The 17,485-nt window shown below is 30.9% G+C and overlaps 2 protein-coding genes across 2 annotated transcripts; both read right to left on the bottom strand.

The window, feature by feature from the left end:
- Window positions 1-2,271: 2,271 nt before the first annotated feature.
- Window positions 2,272-3,881, bottom strand: LOC11432082 (RING-H2 finger protein ATL74). The gene is made up of 2 exons (XM_003623569.4): window positions 3,775-3,881; window positions 2,272-3,680 (listed from the first exon to the last, which is right to left on the bottom strand). The coding sequence occupies exon 2, from the start codon at window positions 2,970-2,972 to the stop codon at window positions 2,433-2,435; it is 540 nt and encodes a 179-aa protein (XP_003623617.1). The 5' UTR covers window positions 2,973-3,680; window positions 3,775-3,881; the 3' UTR covers window positions 2,272-2,432.
- A 7,733-nt stretch (window positions 3,882-11,614) lies between these two features.
- LOC11435337 (non-specific lipid-transfer protein 1) lies at window positions 11,615-12,505 on the bottom strand. Its single transcript, XM_003623567.3, has 2 exons — window positions 11,972-12,505; window positions 11,615-11,836 (listed from the first exon to the last, which is right to left on the bottom strand). Exons 1-2 carry the CDS (start codon window positions 12,316-12,318, stop codon window positions 11,824-11,826), a joined length of 360 nt encoding a protein of 119 aa, XP_003623615.1. The 5' UTR covers window positions 12,319-12,505; the 3' UTR covers window positions 11,615-11,823.
- Between the last annotated feature and the right edge of the window lie 4,980 nt (window positions 12,506-17,485).

Here is a 17,485-nt window from a genome sequence, read left to right as displayed (position 1 = left end):
TACGGTGGCGGCCATCAAATTGATTTTTTTAAGGATATTGAGGATTATACATTTAGACACAATATTGCAACATTTAATCCTCAATATCATTTCGCCTCCTCCAATTGTGTCAGCCCAAAACTGAATGATGGCAATAACTCTAGGTCCTTAGTTTTTTTTCACCTGCTGGATCAAAGAAAACCATTAAGTACATCTAATGGTTTTAGAGTACAATTCACAGAAACCATTTCCACAGCAAAATGGTTTTGGAGTCCAACTCACAGAAACCATTTCCACAGCAAAATGATTTTGGCATAATTTTATACAAAACATACTATAATAAGGACATTTGTGACTGTCATTGAACCAAATCAACACTCTGATCCCATTCCGGTACGGTGACGATGATGGTGAATGACGGTGATGATGGTTTCGGTGAATTATGTTGGTTTCCCGTGTTGTTTCGTTTGGTTTCGCTTGGGGGTGTACGAAGCAATTATGTTGGGCTACCGATTAATGGGCTGGGACTTATGCAGGGTGCATAAGAATTCCTTAAGCATGATAACCGCACCCGAAAAACACAACTCGTTTTATCAGTTTGAGATGGATTTGAAATACATTCGTAACGATTCTTGCTAGGACTAATTTTGGTTTGGTGGTTAATGTTAGAACATCCGCGATGAAGACATTCATTTTCAGGTACTTAAATGACCCCCTCATGTATTCATAACTTATTTATAATTTTTTAATAGTAGTACCTAATAAACATTTAATCCCCCAACCCAACACTTCACACAAATGTCATAAACAAGACCCATTAATCATCTATCAATAACTCTATATCATTACATTTCAATATTTTAATATTAAAAAATATTGGTTCCACTTAAGATTGGAGGTCTACATTGAGACATTGTTCCTATTAGATACTCAAAATAATTTCTCTTTAATGAGAATACTTTTTTTTTTTTGACCAATTTAATGAGAATACTTAAAAAGAGAGATCACTCATTGAAGATTGGTAATTAGTTCCCATCAAACCATCACGCGGCGTCAATGTAAATTGAATCTTGTTTTGAAATCAAAATACTTTTTTTATTATAAAAAGGCCTAAGCCCAAAGTTTTTTTTTTTCTTTCACCTTTTCCAAAGAAGTTTGAAACTAAAGTCTTGTTGATTGATATGGGCAGTTTTTTTTGCCATCAATGTAACCCAAGAGAAATATTTGCAAATGACTATGCGAGTGATTATGGGAATTGCTTTTTTAACACGTATTAATTGTTCACATACTCCTTAAAAAAATATCTTGAACGGTGGTTAACAACTTTTCATAACTTTTTAAATCGGTTTAATGGATTGAAAAAAGAATGTAAACGGTAGTTAACTACCGATGTAAACATTTTTGCTATTTTAAGTTGCATGTGAGCAATATTTGCTAGGTGCCTAAAGATCAATCTCTAGTGATTATTTGTGCATAAGGAATTATGTTTTCGAACTTATAAGAGCTGATTCTAGATCGAAAAAAGGACATTCACGTGATGAATAAAAGGAGGAGATACCATTCCGCAAGGTATGCTTATTTTTCAATATTTAAACCTCACAAACACCTTATAAACTTAAGCGTCAATGTGTATTTGCAGAATTTTAAAGGAACGGATCCAACCTTATAAAGACTTTGAGTGTCAGAATATTTTATAGGATCTTAGAGGGAGGAGAAGGCTTAACCATGTATAAGGTTTTTCAAAGAATTAGAATGCATGTGGTAGAATTGGGACGCAACAATGGTATTTTGTGATGTAAATATCAACTAATGAGAGAAATGTGTTGAGAAGACTCATCTTCTTTTGTTACAAATGAATCATTCATATAAACTATGTTGTTGAACAATTTTTCTTTTATTTCTCTTTATATATGTAATAATGTAGCATTTCTAGATGAAGTAAATTAAAGAGAGAGATACCAAATGTTTATACGATAAATTCATATCAAACTAGTCCAAGATTTTTTTTTTTACTGGGAATAACAATTTTTAAGCTTTTAAAAAATTTTTGTCAAATAAATTTTACAAATTGAGTGCCCCACTTTTCAACACAACATTTTTATATCAATTTTCTTTACTTTGTACCACAAAGATACTCATTAGCATTTTTTAGTTTTTAAATATTAGCATATCAATGTTAAGATATATAAAGTTAATTTGATGGTTAAAATTACTGAATTAAGAAATGAAGTGATAGATGGAGATCATTACTTTGATCGCATAAATTCATGAACTAAATGGAAAAATTATAACTATGTGCAACACAAACACAATATTTTTTCTTTCACTAAAAAATAAGGTTGGTCACATAATAATATTCATGAACTAACTTGAAAACTACTACTAACAACTAACATTAAATTTCACAACTACCATACACCAAAACCTCATCATCCTTTAACATGTTGTTCTTCTCAACTCACCTCAACTATCACCGCCGCAACATTTTCCGGCAACCCATCTCCGGCAACCCCATCTTTGGATTCTCCCTCAACAAGAAGTGAATTCCTACAATTTGGACACGAAGAATGTGACACCAACCACGTGTCAATACACCTAACATGAAACCCGTGATTACACTTTGGCAACATTCGAACTTTGTCCCCTTTCTCAAACTCTCCTAAACAAATAGGACACTCCGTCACTGGAATATCCTCTCCGGCACCACCGTACACAGTCACCGGAATTTGACTCAGCTCACGCTTTTTCAGACCTGTTTTGTTTAGCCTTACCGTGGCTTGTTCCGGTGTCTCTTCGGATAATCTTCGGCTGCACCGCATGGCGCAACGAGCTATGGTGTTTAGCCCTAGAGCGCATATCAATGCACATAATAGTGCTGCTAATATTATCACCATGTTTGTGTCGAAATTTTCGACGTTGATGAATGAGTCGCTTGTGTTGTTTTCGTATGATGGTGGCATGCTCATTTCTGTGTCAAGAAAACGGCGTTTCATTGTTTCTGTTTTGTGTGTGAAAATTTAGGTTTTCTTTTTGCAAAGTTTGAAGCCTTTGTACTAAAATTTTTGTTGGTTTATTTTATGCAAGGGAATTTATGGGGTTGTGTGTAGTAGTGGTTTTCAATTTTCTTTGAGTAAGTACTTGTAGCTTGTTATGGGATTGTGTGAAGTTATAGAAGTACACGGTGAAACAATCTCGATTAAGATCGAACGATCATTATATACAAAATTTATAAAATATGCTTTTAAAAATATCTCAAAATATTAGTTGTTGGATCATATTAGATAATCTACCTCAATAATTATGTGAATGTGAGGGGTTGAATAGTTCAACTGATTTTAAGTATTAGTTAAATGAGTTGAACAAATTAAAAGATAGAGTAGATTGAAGAAAATATTAACATAACAATTAACCGCCAAACATTTGTCTATAATTTTTTTTTCTTCATAAATGTGAGAAATTTGTTTTCTTAATTATGAGTCATTTTGTTCTCTAGAGTCATGTGATGTTTAGAGGAAGTAAACAAAAGGAAGAGAAGCATATATATTATGATTTTTTAAACTTTAATTTGCTTTTCTTTGGGATAAAGAAAATGAAAGTGTGAAATTTGGTTTTGGAGGGTAGCTCTGATCCAAAGTGGGGACCATTTTCTGCTTCTTGCTTGATTCCCAGCTTAATTGATTCCTCTTCAGAAATGGTCCTCACTGGTACATCAATTTATGAAACAAAAACAAAATTTTAGCAATAATGCAAATGAAGATGATTGGAGAAGAAGGAATTATGAATTTTTTTTTTTACCTCAGTTTCATAAATGAAAACAATTGATGCTATTCTGCTTAGTCACAAAAGAGGTAAACAATAATAAATATTTTTGTCATTTTATTATTCACGAGATATATATGGGCGTGAGTGAGATTTAGATCTGTATATTGAAGGGCAATTTATAGCAATTGGGGTTGGTCAGTTGTTGGCCTTAAAGGGATAAAGTTAACACTTAATTAATTTATTAGGAGATACTTATGTATAAAGACAAACAAAATGAAGAAGATGCAAAGTGAAAGTAACCGGTTAAAATAAACATAAAGGGTCCAGTGGACGGGTGTTTTCACATGGTTTGCTTACCTAATTAGTATAATTTAAATAAGAGAAATGATATTTGTATAACTATTTTCTAACAATTTTTTGACAACTTTATCTATCATACTCACATTATCTTCTTATTCTCTCTCTTCTTTTTTTTCTCTCTATTATTTTTGACCAATCTAAAGATAAAAAATTAAAATTATCATGAAAGTTGTACCAAAGAGTTGTACATATATCACTACTCTTTAAATAAATTGTTTAAAACATTAATTATCAGGTTTGAGTACCAAATTCCCTAAAAAAAAAAAAAAAAGGTTTGAGTACCAAATTTATCCAATGTTAATTTCTTTGATTTCTACTGTTGTTTTTAACTTTTAAGGTGTGGCAATTAAGGCTGCAAGTAGGGGAGAGGTGGCAAAACGGGTGTCACAAGCTAATTTAAGTGGTTGAGTTGAGACTTCCACTCCGCCCCATCTTTTCGGGACCCGGCAGGTTGATCCGTTATATACATTCTTCGGTCACTATTATACACAAAAATTAATATTTTAGATTCATTCATTAAATGATGTACGTAGACTTTTTATTATAGATCATATTTATTATTTAATGAATGAATCTAAAATGTTGATTTTTGCTTATAATATTATCCGAAGGGTGTAATATTTTGTCTCAAATTATATGGTATTTTAGGCATTTCATGCATATTAAGAAATGTAATTAATTTTGTATGAGAAAAATATATTATAAGTTATTTACAAAATTGTTCTTAATACATGATATGAGAAAGATAATTAAGAATTGAAAAAAGAAAGAATAATAAATAATTACGTTATATTAATAACACAAAAAACAATTATCATGAATAAGTTGAATTAACTTTTTTAAATGAATAGATAGGGTGTTTGGAGTTCGAAACAACTCCTACATATATAATCCCCACCAATTAAGCTATGCATTTTATATATTGAACACATACATGTTAAAACTACTTTTGATGATCGTTAACTCGGAAGTAATTTTGATTTAAAATATATGAACAACAAATTCACAAAAATCACCAATACATAAATACATCTAAACACATATATCACTTTAATATTTTACTCATTTTAATCAAAAACCAATTTTATAAAATCAATTCTTTCAAAACTTATTTTCATCATCACAAAACTAAATATGCATCTACTTGTATTGAATATATTAATTATTCATTTTAATCATCACAAAACTAAAAATATTTTACTCATTTTAATCAAAAACCAATTGTATATGGTCGGGGTTCGAATCTCATACACCTTACTTCTTCACATTTTAAATGTATGAGCTCTAACCACCAGATTATTTGACAAAAAAAAATATACACCGAATTGTATTGAATATATTTTATTAAGTAGTGGAAATTTTGTTGCCGCTATCTAATTTGATTGTATCTTACTTTTGACATCAACATGGCACCGATGGCATATATGAATCCAGATTGGGAAAAAAGATGCAAAAGAAAACGAAGAAAAAGGAGAGCACAACATTCAATATACTTTCCTTTCTCTCTTCACAGTCTGCAACAGCCAGCTTATTGAGTGCAGAATTTATACTTTTGTGGCAACATTTGTCCATTTCTGAGAGCACTATTTAGCAAATAGACGTGTTCCCTCTAGTCTATTTTCTTTGTATTAACTCATCACATTTTAGGAGAAGTTGACCATAATAATTCAAACTATGAATCTGAAGTAAATAGAATATGATATAATGGGTCGAATTTTGAAATAGGAAGACCAATTTTGCAAAAAGATAAATACAGAGGACAAAAACTGCAATTAAGTCAAAAAACAATAAATCTATACAACTGCAGTTGTGCAAACTACTGCACTGCAATTGTGGCTGCATTTACATCTCTACAACTGATCATGAAAACAATTAATGTTGGCACATTTCTCTGCGATTTTTTGATATTTAGGAGATAGAGATGCAACCAAAAAATATATAATAATGGGATGAGATAAAATTTGCACGCAATTATGGGCCATTCTTTTGGTTAATCTATTCTGGTGTTCCTGGTTAATAAAGGTCTTGCAAACATGAAGTTAGAGCACTTTTAAAGAATAAAAAAAAAGGTTTCATGGTGTACCTTAAAATGAACACTACTAGTTCCCAATTCTTTAAAAAAATCAAACTAATATGCTCAAGAGCTAACTTTAATATAATACATTTATTTTTTCTTAGAGCAACCAACTCCAAATGAATTTGCGGTGCTATTTTAGTGGCATGCAAATAATGTGATGGTGTCATAGTAGAACAGGTGACAGCTGATGAAACGTCACACAGGCCAGGAGATTTATTTGTTTACGACCTAATTTTGCATGTAAGTATGTTGGATCGGATCAAGCTTTTATGTCACCTGCGTTTTAGCAGGTGGTCCCTCAATATCAAACCACCAAATTCATGTTCTTTTTTTTTTTGGTACAACACCAAATTCATGTTCTACTTAAACTAGGTTATGCCTGGTATGTGCTAGTTGTTTGATATAAAAGCAATTATCACGTCCTATGCAACCAACCATAATTATTACGAAGCTAGAAATTTTAGGAGTGGTTGGACACACGAGTGATAACTGATCCTTCCAGACCTAAGATCTTAAGTTTGAAGGATTACTGGGTGGTGGACAATGAGCAGCATCTCAACAAGACGATGTATTGTATTTACAAACCGACGATCAAGCAAGAAAGTGTTGTGAATGTGAGGTTTTAGCTTTATAGTGGAGGAATTAATGTTTTAGGATCCAAAATCCTAGCTTAGACAGCTGTTCGGACAGCTGCAAACAATCTTGATAATATGATCAACGATCATGTTCGAGTGTGTCTATGGTGTTTGTCCATGTTGTGGTACGTTCAAGAGTTACTGACTTTGGGTGACCTGGATCATTGATCAATTGGACATTGGCCCGGTCTGAAACAATTGCTCCCCTAACCTTTAATCGACGAAGTAAGATGATGACATGTGTTCAGTCCATTCTTTCAGAGCCGTTTCATGCTACTTCTTTTGCGGCCTCAAGAGATTTATTTATTTATTTTACAATGAAGTGGATTCTTTGCGGGCCTCAGGTACTAACTTCTTGGGTAATGGTAGTGATAATTATGTATGTAGGCCCATATAACTGGAAAAAGGGTTTTCGTCTGTTTTGTGTCGTCCCTTACCTGATTTTTACTTTGAGTATTGACACTTGTATCATCTGGACTTTGGGTTCAAAATTCTAGAGAAGGGTCTCACCTCTTTCACAGTGTGCCAATAAGTTTTTTGAAAACATTTTGGAATTTGAATATTATGTCAGGATTTGGTATCACAATTTTCTTGGCGGCCCTTAAGGCATGTAATGGATGATGATGTTTTATGTACTAAGAGACATTTATGATACATGGATCCTAGGACTATACTTGAGTAGTCTAGGGTCATGCGAGCATTTAATGTATTGCATCAATCAAGGGAGCGGTTAAAGTTGTTTGATGAGACGGTTGTTTGCTTTAGGTGATGTGGTGCCTTGCTAGGGGTCTGATAAGGAACGTTGGATTAAACCTTTGAATCTGATGCTCATCTCAACAATTGGTTTCGAATCATTTCTTTTCTGCCATCCATTGCATTCGAACACCTATGAAAGGGAAAGTGAGTGATTCACGCTCTCTCTCTCTCTCTCTCTCTCTCTCTCTCTCTCTCTCTCTCTCCCTCTCTCTCTCTCTTGTTTTATTTCTTTGAGAAAATGATAATTGCAAAAATAATGAAGAAAACTGAGAAAAAAGTCTCTGGTCCGTGCACCCCACACACAAACCTACGTGCTTCACGCGCCTTGAGAATGCAAAAAGTGAGAAGTTGTAGAGGCTGTATGCCTCGTGCATAGAGTGATGCACCCCACGCGCACTGATAATGAGAAAATTAAACTTTTGTTGTTTTTTAGTTATGTGCCTCACATACGTGCACTGTGGCAAATTGCCTATTTAAGTGTATGTTTCACCCAAAAGTACTGATTCAAAATCTTGGCGGCTTAGAGACATAGAATTGTGACCAAAGCGAACATAACAAATGTTTTTCAACCTTGAAATTAAAACAAGATTGACGCCAATTCTCTTCACTTCATGCATGTTTAATTTCAATAATCTTTGATGTTGTATTTTGCTACCACGAATAACTGAACACTTTTAGATTAGGGTTGAATGATAAATCACAATCAAATTATTCGAACCATCTAATCTATATTATCAGCTGTTTATGCAATTTGAATTATGCTTATTTAATATATCTTTTTCTTGATTGAGAGCGCTAGAAATAATGGTGATACTAGGACACATTCGTGTTGCTGAGTTGAAAAATTGCCCTAGTAAATTGTAGTCTCAAAAGGAGATTTATTGGAAGGAATATGCCATACAAAAATGGTTAGCAAGTGGGACATTTCTTAGGTTAGTCACCAATATTTCAATTTTTCTCCTATTTGTATTGATGTATAATCTTATTAATGAAACAAGTTGAGTTTACCTTTGTCAAAATAAAATTAAATTAAGAAAGCTTTTTAAAATATTTCTAAAACTGTAACCAATTTCTTTTCTTTCTAAAATTGTTATACGATCATTTATAAAATTATTATTTTATTTGTTTAAATATGTATGTGAAATTAACCGTCCAAAACCCAATTCTCTAACACACCCTTTAGGAAATAAAAATAAAATAGATAGGAAGTGTAGCTAGAAACTTTCACACCAAATTTACTCCTCCTTTATTAGCAACAATCTTAAATAAATGACTTGTTGGGGGAAAAGCCCAATATTAAAAATTAGGTCCCCCTTTGATTGTCATTTATAGTTTTATTTTTTTTTGGTAGTGATTGTCATTTATTTTGACATGTGATTTTATAATTTAAGCATAAAATTTTCTAAATAAATGAAACTTATTTAATGTTTATTTATTGAAAGAATCTCCATCTTACACCAAAAAAAGAAAGAACATCCATGTAATAAATTACTACATCCGACTCTAATTATAAGACCCTTTTAAAAAATTTTTTGGTTCCTTTTTATAAGACTCCTTTGCTATTTCCAAGTATTTCTTCAATCAGCAATAAATAACATGTTGAAAACATAAACCAACTCTCTATCTTAAAGGATAAAATTATAAAAACAATAGAAATTACAAACATATTTAATACAAATATCCACTATTTTAATTCCGTTATTTTTTCAAAAGGGCCCTATAATTAGTGACGGAGGTAGTACAAAATTAATTTATATGACAGACGCAGTACATCCAATCAAACCACCTTATAATACCACTTTTATATGTTAGTTCTTTAAATATCACCTTAAATTTTGTCAAAAAAATATCACCCTAAATATTTTTGTGACATAATTTTATTAAATTAATATGTAAAAAAGTTTTACACCGTCGATGCATACAAATTAAATTCATAAATTATCAAACGAACAATATAATTATGAGTTTTTCTATTTACACCCCATGTTTTTCTGGTTACACCCAAATTTTCTTAATTTTTTTTATAATACCAAAATTGTCCTTTTATATAAATTTTCTTAAAACCATAATTTTATTCATTGTCAGTGAGTTTCACCCTCTTTCACCCCACAAAGTGATCGATCAAACAATTCGATGTTCATTATCAATCTCCATGAAAATTAAAGAGTGAATCAAAATATTTTTCATCCATACTCAATTGGATATAAGTAAGTGAATTTCTTCTTCTATTTGCTAGTTTCAATTTTTTTCCTTCAACTGCAATGATGCACTGTACGATTACGATTTTAATTTACATTGGCAAGGTTAACTTAAATTCAGTTTAAGTAGGTTCATGTAAACCTACTTAAACTGATTTTACAAAATCGCAGAACTGTGAATCGTAGAACAAGGAAAACACAAAATCAGAACTGAGAACCCATAACAAGAAAAACACAATCGATTGAAGAACAACACTTGCTAACCTGATTTGCTTCGAATTTTCTTTGAAATCATGAATGGACGTGAGAAAGTATGGTTTTGAAAATCTTCGCAGAACACAATCGATCGATTGGAGAATTATGGTTTTGAAAGAAGGGTTTTGGGGTGTAACCAAAAAAGAAGGAATAGGCTTTTTGAAAATCAAATTTTATGAAAGGATAATCTTATCATTTTGGAGTGCAACCATAATTAACTAGGATGCAAGTAGAAAAACTCTATAATTATATACATAACTTCTACTAGAAATATACCAGTTCTATCCACGATACATTGTACAAGTTGTATTTGCATATGGTTGTTTATATAACTAGGTAATATTTAATTTAATTATTCTTAACTTAATGATAAAAATCGAAATATCCCTTTTTCATAGCGGATTTGTACACATGTCAATCAATAATTCACTATTAATTAGTATGTGTTTGGTCTACCGTTCGTTTACACTCGGAGACTCACGATTACCCACATTTCTCAATGCATGTTTTAACTCAAAAGCTAAACTCAAATTGAAGTTTCATCTTTTGGCGACTCTTTCTAGTAACACCCCAAAAATATCAAGTTACACCCAAATTCAATTAAAATTTATTCATAATACCAAAATTATCCTTACTCATTTCCTTCCCACTCTTATGAATGGTACGTGATTTTAATTCACGTTAGGTAAATTAAGTATATGTGATCTGAATTCATGTGATAAAACAACAACCTCAAAATCCACCTGATACATGATTCCTTTGTTGCCTGCATCTACACTGTCTTCACACACCCATGGATGATGATTTCCACCAACCAACAATATGAACCATCATGGAGGATGCAATTGGGAACTATCAGTGTGAAACCCTCTCAAATGCAAACACCAAAGCATATAAGTTTTTCTTATTTATTTTTTCCATTGTTGATTTTGTTTTTCTTTAAAATCAATCAAAGCAAGCACCAAAGCATGCTTCGTCTAATTAAATCTCTCTTATTTGCAATTGAAAAACACTATTCCCTTTTATTTTGTTTATTTCACAAACTTTTGCTTTTGTATTTTTTTCTTATGTCCGAACAATTGAAAAGCTAGAATTGCACCCAAATCCATTAAATCAAGAAAAAACAATCTTAAGTTTGAAAACTAGAATTTGTGCTACAATTGATTCATTGAAAGCGTTATAATAAGTTCTTGTTCTTCAGAAATAAAAGCAGGAAGAAAACGTGAAAAGGGTTTACGAGGGCAAGGGTTTGATTTTGAAAATTTAATTTTATAATATGGGTATTTTCGCCATTTTAGGGTGCAACTAGATCATTATGGGGTGTTACTAGAAAAACTCTCTTTTGGCCTGTTTGAAGGCTTTGGACGCAGAACCAAACATGTATTTTTTGTTTTTGTTTTGAGGGGACCCAAACATGTACTTAGTATAAGTTGACTTATGATAAATGCATGTAAAATCTAATAGTGAAGAAGAAACATTTTAGATAAAATAAAAAACGCTGATAATATAATTACTGTAAAATGTAACACTAAATCAAAGTTAGAATTCCTTTTCAAAATAAAAATCCAGAGTAATTAGAATACGAGAGATGATAGTAAATTGAAATGTCACAATGGCTAATAAATATTTTGTGATCTGAAACATTTCAGATTTTATTTTAATTATATGAATAGTATAGTGATCCCTAGTGGGATTCAGTTACAATGGAAGAAATTAAGCCATCTTCTTTATTCTGTCTAGGTTATTATTAGAAACCAAAGCATTATTACTTCTTTATCAAAGCACAAACCCCGCAAGCAGCTCAATATGGTATCCTGCAATAATTAAAGTGAAAGTTGACTTAATATGCTCCCTATAAATGCTAGATTGAGCTTTTATTTTGAACAAAATTTTAAATACATTAAAAAAAAAATATGAAATTGAAAGAGAGTTGATTTAGAGAGACGTACTTGTTACAGTCAATGTCAGGAGTAATCTTGTAGGGCAAGTTAACGCCACAATTGGTAGGGAGGTTAGCAAGAGCATCAAGATTGATTCCAGGTAGGACTATAGTGGATTTGAGGCACCTGCAAACACTTTGACGATCAGAGGTATTTTTGGCTTCGTCATTCACAATCCTAATCCCATTGCAACATGGAGCAGGGACAGATGCACCTGGGTTCCTAATGTACCCTAGGCATGGGTATAATGTGGATAACACCTGACCACATGAAAGATCAGCATTGGCTAAGGGAATGCCAAAAACCAAGCATATCACTGCTAAGCAAGTAACCTTGAAGAGCATTGAGCTGGCCATGATTGATTTGGAAGAGGAAATATTGCACGTCAAGTGTGTTGAGTGTAGAGGTGAATGTTTATGTTATGGTGGTACCTAGCTAAGGACTATTTATAGAGCTGAATATATAGCTGATTTAACTTTGGTTCCAATGTTTTACATTTATTGTGAGGAGTTCTTCAACCTACCAAATTCTCAAGAGTAAATATCCAACACGACATAAACTTCGATAATGATAGTATTATTTCTTTTTAAATGCTAAGAAAGTTTAAGACAGACATTTTATTTTGGAAATGATGCATTCACACTTGAAATTATTGAAATTGGTTTTCTTTTTTCTCTCTCTAATTTTAAGGGGAAGATGTATTAATATTCTAATAAAACATAGTTTGATCGAGAAGTAAGTAAATTATAACGAAATGTTGTTTCAATTAGAATTCGAACTTAAGTTCTTTTGTAATCGAATCCCCATAAATGGATCACTAAATACTTCCTCTGATTATTATTATTATTATAAGCAAATATTCATTTTTCAGATTCATTAAATAATATATGTATTTGGTTTATAATATAGTCCATATACATCGGTTATTCAATGAGTATGAAGAATATTTACTTATAATAGTGACTGAATGACGTATCATTAGTCATTTAAGTTCAACCATTTGCTCGGACATTTATTTACGTGTGAGAAATGAATAGCATCAATTTTTATTTTTGTGAATCGTTGAAATTAATATAAAAAACATATTATTATAAATCCCAAATATTGACAAATCAGTTTCTAATTAGGGATTAAAATATTCTTACAAGTTATTCTAAAAAAAGACTAATTCAATTCATTGTTGAGATTTTAAAAAATCAAGAGTGAAGACCAATTTTAGTCCATAAGAGTATTCATAAGACCCAATTTAATCTATGAGAAAAGTAAAACTAACTTTTTGTTCCTACCTTATTTTCGTTTGTTTCACCGATGAAAGAAATTAAATAGAAGAAAGCAAAGAAAGTGAAAAGAAGAATTTTTTTGAATAAAAAAAAGAAGAAAAATACGACAATCACAAAGTTGAATTTAACACAGTCTTTATCTTCTTAGCAATGTTGTGATTATTTATGTGGTATTGAACTTGTTGAAATATACCTAATTAAAGGTGGATTTAATTTATTAACATCATAAACAATAACAATCACAAATTTTGACGAAAAAATGATGAACCCTAATTCTCAAATTATGAAAAATCATAAACGGTAATCCTTTTGTTCCTTTCAATTTATATGCTATCAACATGCCCCTTTTTATCAATCGATTCTAGTATGATGGTAAATTTCATTTCAAAAAGATAATTTTTTGCATAATTTGTTCTTTACGTGGAAATCTTTGTTTGGTTGATTAATATGTAGGGCAAATTTACTATGCGCAAAAAGATACACATATTTATTGTTTATCATCATTTTCTCTCATATCATATTACTACATATATTAATCATCTTATCTTTTTGTTCATTTTCTCTTTTTGTGTTACTTTCTTTTCTCAATTGAATATGGATTTTGTTAGAAATAGGCCAGGCCTTCCCTATTTCAGATTTTGCTAATCTTTTTAGGGTTAGGTTTTATGTCCCCTCTTTCTTGTTTCTTTTTTTTTATTTTTTTTATTTTATCAATATATATTTTGAGGCTTGCTTCAATGGCAAGTCTCCTTTGTTTAAAAAAAGTGTTACTTTCTTTCCTTCTTCCATCTTTTCTTCATGAACCAAACAAAAATGAAAAGAAGGTAGAGACTAGTTATCTCAGTTTATTTTTCTCAAGAACTATTTTTTTTTTTTTAATAATTTTTCTCAAGGATAAAATTGGGCCTTATAATTTTTCTCAAGGACCAAAATAAATCCTCACTAAAAAATCAAATTGATATTTTTAATTTTATTTTCCAAAAACTAAATTTATTTCCGTAATTTTTTGGGTACAAATTTGTGATAATTTCCATATATATCTATCAAAGACTTATATGAAAAGTTACTCAAATAGTCATATCATAAAAAAAATAAAATTAGAATTAGTGCAAATGACACGGTAAGTTAATCAATAGTTTTGGGTTGAATTTACTCAAATAGTCAAATCACAAAATTAAAATTAGAACTAGTTCACATGACATGATAAGTTAATCAATAGTTTGGGTTCGATTTCTTTTTTTAAGGAAGTTTGGGTTGGAATTTGATTGCTGAAAAAGTTATAAACACAATTTCATCACTGTTTCCAAAAAAAAAAACACAATTTCATCATCATATACTTAATCTCACCACAAAAAGTACTATATCTATTTGAAGCAACGAATGGTTAGTAAATCGGTAAGAGTAATGGGAGTAATGTTAACAAGTAACAACATTCTCTTTTGAATACTCTCTCTACTACTCACTTTCTTATTCATTTAAATAATTGTGGGTCTACACTTTAAAAATTGAACCTACACAAAATGGTGGGATATACTCCCTCTGGTCCTTATTATAAGAAACAATTGATTTTTTTGGTTCATTGTATAAGTAATGTTTCTAGTCTATATTTACAATAAGATATATCAATTATTTTATGAACTTAAAAAGTCAACTTTTTCTTATAATAAGGACGGGAGGGAGTACATTGATTTTATTCAATAAAAGAGTGAGTGTTGGAGAGAGTGTTGAAAAATGAATGTTGCTAGCATTATCAAATGGTTTCATTTAATGCTTGCTAATGACCCTCAAGTGTACCTTCAATGTTCTACAACAAATTACCAATTGTTCGAAAGAATTAAATTCGATATTTGAATGGAACAATTGTACAAATAGAGAATTGTACCCTGAAAAAAAATATAAATAAATCTAGAATATATAAAATAATTAGACTTTCAACTTAGAAATATAAGATAACTCATCAAATTAATCTCTCTAATTGCAATCTCTTCTTCGTCCTTTGTCCACGTCAAAAATCCATTATAGCCGGCAATGAAATTGGTTCATAATGGACCAATATAGCTCAAGGTGAATCACTTTCTTTCATTGCCAAGATACAATTGATGCATAAAAAAAATATTGGTTTATTATGGACTAATTTAATTGTTAGCTATAATGGATTTTCGACGTGGACAAAGAAGAGGAAAGTGAATGCAATGAGAGACAGTTGATGAGTTAGATTTAATGTTGATAGACCATGATAAGATTTTGTGAAACAATCTAATCTAATGGTAGAAAATATTAATCAATCATAGACAAATACTTCAATGGGTCAAACCTAAAGATACATTATTCTCAACTTGTGCATCTCTTTAATTCAATTTAATGATTCCATCCATATGACATTATACTTCATTAAATTTTAATTGTCGTGATGATCTTTTGCACTTCTAAATTTGAAATATTATTAAATTTGAGATAATAATTTAAATCAAATGTTTAAAATATAGGGGATAAAAATACCAAGTATTTCCACGATTAGGCTAGCTAGAGAAACTAAAATAAGACTGAAATTTTAAGAAATTTAGAAAATATTATTACATATATTTTAGATTTAATTGATTGTAGTTATATTATCTCTCTTCCATCCGCCTCAAACTTATACTAACTTAAGCGTTAAAGTGCATGCACATACACCATCTCTATCGCGACATTTCCACCTCATATTCAACAGTTAGTGTATGTTGATTTTGTGGTGGTGAAATTGATTTTGAATGAATAGGGTTTAGTTAAAAATGAATAATATTTAAAGCAGTTTGTGTTAGAATTAGATACACATTCACGTTAAATTAATTTTTGTGAATTTACGTTGTATTGATAGTCGAGATCAAAATAAATTTTGAGTGTGTATAATTATAAAAAATAGTCTCAACATGTATATAAAACATTAAAATTGGTTTCACCTCAATGTAAAAGTTATTAATATATGGAAATAAAATTATTTCTAAAATAAAAATAGAACTTAAAAAATCTAGTCAAACCACAATTTGACATTTACACTCAAATTCGATAGTTCTCATTGCGGTAACAAACCAGTACTTAACCATGTAAAGTTCTCTCCTCTCGAAAACCCTAAAAACTAAACTTACAAACATAACCTTAAGGAATAAAAATAAAATGGGGAGGTGAAGCTAGAAACTCCTAAGCCAAATTAACTAATCTTTTATAGAAACAATATAAATGAGAAAATTGCTCTTCTCCCATCACGTTTTGCTCACTTTCAATTGTACTTTTGAAAATACCTCCAGCGTGAGTTAAGTCACTCAGATGTTAAACATAACGTGAGTTAACTCACGCTGGGTTATACACTTGCGTGAGTTAATTCACGCCTCACATTGCGTGTCCTTTTAAAGGTCAGACAACATCTCATTTCTCATCTCAAATCTCCAAAAACTCTCTCAGATAAACCAAATCCCTAATTTCTTCAAGTTGAAATCCAAGAACACTCCAATAACAAGTAAGTTTTCATAATAAAACATCATTAACCTTTTATATTTATATGTTAGATTTTTCTTCTTAAATTAGAATTTTTTTTAGTTTTAGGGTTTGTTTAAATTTTGATTTTTTTTGGCAAGAAATGATACAATGTTTACATGTAAATGACTTATATTGTTTAATTGTTTAGATGTTTGCATGTTTATGTTGTAGTTATGAGTTTTAGAGTTTATGCATAATTTGCACTCCATGTGTTTGATGAAAGTTTGAATGAATTTTTCATTGATTGTTTAATTTTTTTTATGGTGTAGATATGAAATAATGGCTGATTCCGTCAATGTTTGCATACGCTTCAACGGTGGAAATCCTCAGCTGTTCAAGATTGGGTACATTAATGTCATGTTAAAAGGTTTGAAGGATCAACTGAATGAAATCAATCAAGGACTCAATCTTGGAGACACAAGGAGGGTGGAAAACATTTGGTATGAACGTCCGACATTGGACGAGGGGAAAATATGGTTCAGTCGGCTAGAATTAACGAACGACGACGACGTGAGGAATATGTTCTCGATTTTTTTATCAATGCAACATTTTTGCATGGATTGATATGTTTGTCACGTTGCTGAGATCGCCGGAAGATCTTCTCAATAGTTTGATTCTGCCGAAACCAGAAGATTATGTTTAGGTAGCATCATTATTATGTAGTGTCTTTATTTTGTTGGAATTTAAATTTAAATCTTGTTAGTTTGCGGAATATGTTGGTATTAAAGTG

This window comes from Medicago truncatula, chromosome 7 (assembly GCF_003473485.1).
Source record: "Medicago truncatula cultivar Jemalong A17 chromosome 7, MtrunA17r5.0-ANR, whole genome shotgun sequence".
NCBI classification, from domain to species: domain Eukaryota; kingdom Viridiplantae; phylum Streptophyta; class Magnoliopsida; order Fabales; family Fabaceae; genus Medicago; species Medicago truncatula.
This window is presented reverse-complemented; position numbering and strand designations above follow the sequence as displayed.